The 4613-nt window shown below is 51.6% G+C and overlaps 1 protein-coding gene across 4 annotated transcripts in view; it reads left to right on the forward strand.

Annotated features, from left to right (window-relative positions):
• The first annotated feature begins 1624 nt into the window (after positions 1-1624).
• Positions 1625-4613, forward strand: part of KDM5C (lysine demethylase 5C) — a 33937-nt gene continuing 30948 nt past the window's right edge. For 2 of the 4 annotated variants that reach the window (XM_007457348.1, XM_007457345.1), the window contains exon 1: positions 1625-2296. In XM_007457348.1, coding sequence (XP_007457410.1) covers positions 2147-2296 — 150 coding nt within the window. In that variant the 5' untranslated portion in view covers positions 1625-2146. The remainder of the gene's footprint in view (positions 2297-4613) is intronic. The other 2 variants (XM_007457346.1, XM_007457347.1) reach the window with 2 other exon arrangements.

Raw genomic sequence — 4613 nt, forward strand, 5'->3', positions numbered from 1 at the left:
AAGACAAGTAGGGATAAAGGTTCCAAACATTCAAGGCAATCTAAGGGTTCAGGTGGTAAAAAAAAATCTGAAATCACTAGGCACAATGCCTGACACAAAGGAGATTCTTAATGAGTTTTGACACATTGTTTGTTGACTCTCAGAAGTAAAAATAACAGTTAACAGATACTGAGGGCCTTCTATATGCCAGGTACTGTACAACAATCCTGCAAGGTAGGGATTATCATCTCTGTACAACATCATTCAGTTTCATAAGTTGGGACTTACCCAAGGGCACATAATTAGAAAACGGCAGAGCTGGTGGGACTAGAAATCAGAACTCTCTGACTCCAGGGTGTGAGCTCCTACCAGTGTTCCCCACTCCCTCAGAGCAGATGCCCTTAGCTCAGTCCTGAAGTAGGCAGAATGATATACCTAACTGGGACATAGTATGTGATTAGAAACAGTTAACTGAATGAAGGAATGACACTCTCCATCACCTTCAAACATATTCAAGCTTACAGCAGATGCTTAATATATCCAGGAAATGTTTGCAAAGAGTATGTATTATTTTTAGTCAATATATACTAAGGCTGCTCAAAAATATTCATTTTTCTTTTGTTTACTCAACATTAATGTACTGCTTACCATGCCAAGTGCTAAGGATGTATAAGGTCACAAGGTCCCTGCCCTTAAGGAATTCACAGTCTGATGGGGGAACATAAAATAAGCACTTTATCAGCATGTATGTAACTAATATGTGCACAGTAGGTGTTCGAACTACATGTGGTAGGCCCACAACTGATGAATAACTTAGAGCTCCTCAGATGCAGTAGACGTCTGACATATGGGCAAAGTACTGGTTTGATACTCAAAGTAGATGCAATAAACCTATTCAGAAACTGCTCACAAACATGCACACAATAGGAGCAGATGTACACATAGTAGGTACTCAAATGCAAGACAGGCTATACACAATAAATACAATCCATGTACACAAATATTTGATAAGTACACTGTAGGCTCACAAATGGGCAAACAGTAGGTGCTTCAAACGGTGGGCACTGGTAGGATACACTCAGGCTTATTTTGTAGGTGTACATGCCACAAATGTGGACACGATAAAAGTGCACACATAACAGTTGAAAGTGTTCATTAAAATGCTGACAATGACTCTTTGGGGTTAAGAATGGAAGCCCCATCTCTGAGAGGCCTCTACACGCAAACTTGGACAAAATAAATATTTTCTTCCTCTCCTCGGGACCCAGGATTCAAAAAATCCGCAATCCCCGGGGAGGGAGCAGCATCCCGACTTCCTTCGTTCAAAGCCCCAGAGGTATCAGCGCCTTAGAGCTGGGAGCTGTGTACGCCTCTCCTAACCTGCGGGCCTGCAGAAGGGTGCCTTGCAATCAGGCACCCGAAGCCGCCTTCTGTGGCCCACACCGGAAAGACCCGGGAGAAAGAGAGCGTGTCGGGGCGGGGCTCGCGCCAGGGCTGAGGTCATCGAGGGGGTGCCAGTTCGGACCCACCACCCACCAACGCCAACTCCTCTTCCGGTCTGTCTCCATAACGCGCATGCGCAGCACTGGCCTTTAAACGTGCACCGCCGGTCCACCGGAAAGAGGATCCGGCAGTTAATTACACTTTGTTCCTCCGCCGCTGAGGCGGACTATTTGCTCTCAGTCTGGGAAGCACTTTTGAGTTCCTGCTTCCTGATAGGGAACCCACGCCTGCCGATTCAGCTCAGTCTCCACGGGATGAAGGTTCCCTAGGGCTTGGCCTCACGCACGTTATACGATGCTCGGAGGGACACCCTGCGGAGGGATCTGGTTTGTTGTGGTGAAGGGAGGGGGGAGACGCTGACAAACCAAGATGGCGGCGGCGGCGATGAAGGCCGCGGTGGTTGGGAGGTAACTGTGGTGTTGAAGGCTGCGGTAGTTGCGAGGCAGCGGCAGAGTTTGGAAGGAACGGAGCAGGACGAAGAGGTGGTAGCAGTAACGTCAGCCTGAGCCTCTCAGAGCGTGGCAGCTACACGCCCCCTGGGCCCTCGGCGGGCGGCGGCCGCCCCGCTTAGGGCCTAGTCCCCGAGCAGTGCCTCGGCTTCGTACAGCGGCGTCCGCCATGAGTCCTTAAGGGCCGTCCGAGCCCTCCAGTCCTAGGGCCCACCATGGAGCCGGGGTCTGACGACTTCCTACCGCCGCCGGAGTGCCCGGTGTTCGAGCCTAGCTGGGCAGAGTTCCGAGACCCTCTCGGCTACATTGCGAAAATCAGGCCCATCGCCGAGAAGTCGGGCATTTGCAAGATCCGCCCACCCGCGGTAAGGCCCTGGGCTGGTGGTCGCCGGCGACCAGGCCGGGGATGATGAACTAGGGTAGCGGGCGGAGGGCAGCTCGAGCTGTGGGGAGATGGGGTGGCTGGGACCGTTGTGGATGCGACGCGGGTCGGAGAAAGGGTGCTGGGGCCAGGGGTCCTTTCGTGGTGTGAGGGCCCTAAGTCGGAGACCCACCTCCACCCCCCAACTCCCACCCCGCCCTTCAGAGCTACTCCTAGTAAGGTTCAAGACAGGGATGCCTAGTGGTCCCGTGGAGAGTTCCCGGAGAGGCACCCCGCACATCTCTTGGTTACCCCAAACCACCTAGGTCAAGGCTGCTCTAAATAAGGCTTTTCTCCCATTTATTGGCATCACTTCTCTTCAGGCAGGCAGTGTGGTGTAATGGAAAGATTACAGCTCTGAAGGGAGATAGACCTTAGTTCAGAACTCCACTCTGCAGCTTACCAGCTGTGTGACCTTGGGCAAGTAACGTAATCTCTCTGAGCCTGTGAAATGGGTCCCATGAATGGTTATTTCGAGAATTGGATTAAACTAGGTAGTGTCTGTGTGTAGTAGGCACTAGATAAGTGGTAATTATTGTGACTGGAAAGGTGTTTGATGTGGTCATTGGTTTGCTCCTATGTGGGTTGACTCATATTTACTCACACCCTGCCAGGCCAGTCCATTTATGATAATATTCTGGGCTGGTAAACCAGTCAGGAAATCAGTCTCACAGGCTCTATTTGGCTCCCCTGAGATGGGTTCAGGGAATTGTTCCCTTCTTTTCCTAGTCGAAGGCAGTATCTGGGCCTTTCCTGCACATCACCGCCCAGGCTTGACTTCTGTGGAGAGTCTTGGACCAGTCAGTTTGGGGTGGGGTATATGAGTCCTTCCCAGAAGATTTCTACTCTGACCCGTCCCAGGATGTAGGAGGTCCCAGAGGATAGGATATTCTTGGACTCCCAGAAACAGAATGGACGGATGGAAGTCTGCCTCCTTTGGAACCCTTGATTCCCAGATGTCAGTGACAAAGGGCATATCTTTGCTCCTAGGCCTGGCTTCAGGCCAGGAGAAGTCCCCCAAGGGCTAGGATAGGCTGCCACCTTGCTAGCATGGAGGGGAAATGATGATATGCGTTGTTCAGTCACCACTTGGGATTCCAAGGGCAGGAATTGAGTTTGTGTGGAGCAGGGTATTTTTGAGTAGGTGTCTCCTAGCTGAAACCAAATGGGAAACCCTGCTGCCACCTGAGGAGGGCACCATAGGCCTCCTTATTCAACTTGGTGCTTTCTGGTGTTCAGCCATACATATAGGCTGGTTTCAGATGGATCCTCTGGGAGGTGTTGGGCAAGCTAATTTCTTCCTTGTTGGAGCTTGGCCACAGATCCCTGAGGTTTCCTTGTCCATGGTGAGGAAGTGGCAGTGCGTAGTGAGAGGTCGGGAAGGCCAGCAGAAAGGAGAGGCTGGAGTCCTGGACAGCATCAAGGAGACACTCCTTGAAGTGGCCCGGCAGGCCTGTGGGAAAGAGGCATATCTGACATAAGGAGTAGTTGAGGCTTGAATTTTCTATCCCATTTTTCTATCTTGGACTTCTTGGGGCAGCCTGGCCTTGTGCAGGTATTGTTACCCTTCTTTGGGGGACCAGGGGTGGGATAGGTGATATGTCGCGCGCGCGCGCGCGCGTGCGTGCGTGCGTGCGTGTGTGTGTGTGTGTGTGTGTGTCCTGCAGGGGGCCGTCCTTTGTTATGCTTCTCTACCCCAACACTGTACTTCCCTCTAGTCCAGGAGACCTGGCTCTCTCTGGTTTTTGTTCTGTTTTCCCCTCCGGTAGGGCTGCTCCTAGGCCTCCTTTAGGCAGCCGGGACTTCTGGCTGGAATTTAAAGCACTCACCCAAGTGGTGCTTGGGCCCAGAGTGAGAACCTTTGTATGGGTGGGTGCTTGGAAATTGAAGGTTTGCCTGAAGGGCCATTTGGATTCTGAATTGCTAGGCAGGTGACTGCTACTCTTGGGGAAGATGGGTGAGAGGAGAGTGTTGGTATACTGGAGTAGACGCAGGGGAGCTTGGAAGGGTCTTGCTTCCTGCATCAGGTAGCCAACCTTTTAATCACCATCGTGACGTAGTATTTGGCACATGGGAGTATGGGACTGAAGGCAGGATGAGGGAGCTTGTAGGTCCCAGGGAGAGCCAGGCAGGGAGATTTGTTGAACCTTTCCCAGCTATCTGTTGCATGCACAGCTCCTGCTCTAGGATTTCAGTTCTGCCATTTCCTGTCAGGTTGCTTGATGTTGCGCTTATTCTTATCTAGAACTTGATTCAGCAGG

This window comes from Lipotes vexillifer, unplaced genomic scaffold, assembly GCF_000442215.2.
Source record: "Lipotes vexillifer unplaced genomic scaffold, Lipotes_vexillifer_v1.1 scaffold1263, whole genome shotgun sequence".
Classification (NCBI taxonomy): domain Eukaryota; kingdom Metazoa; phylum Chordata; class Mammalia; order Artiodactyla; family Lipotidae; genus Lipotes; species Lipotes vexillifer.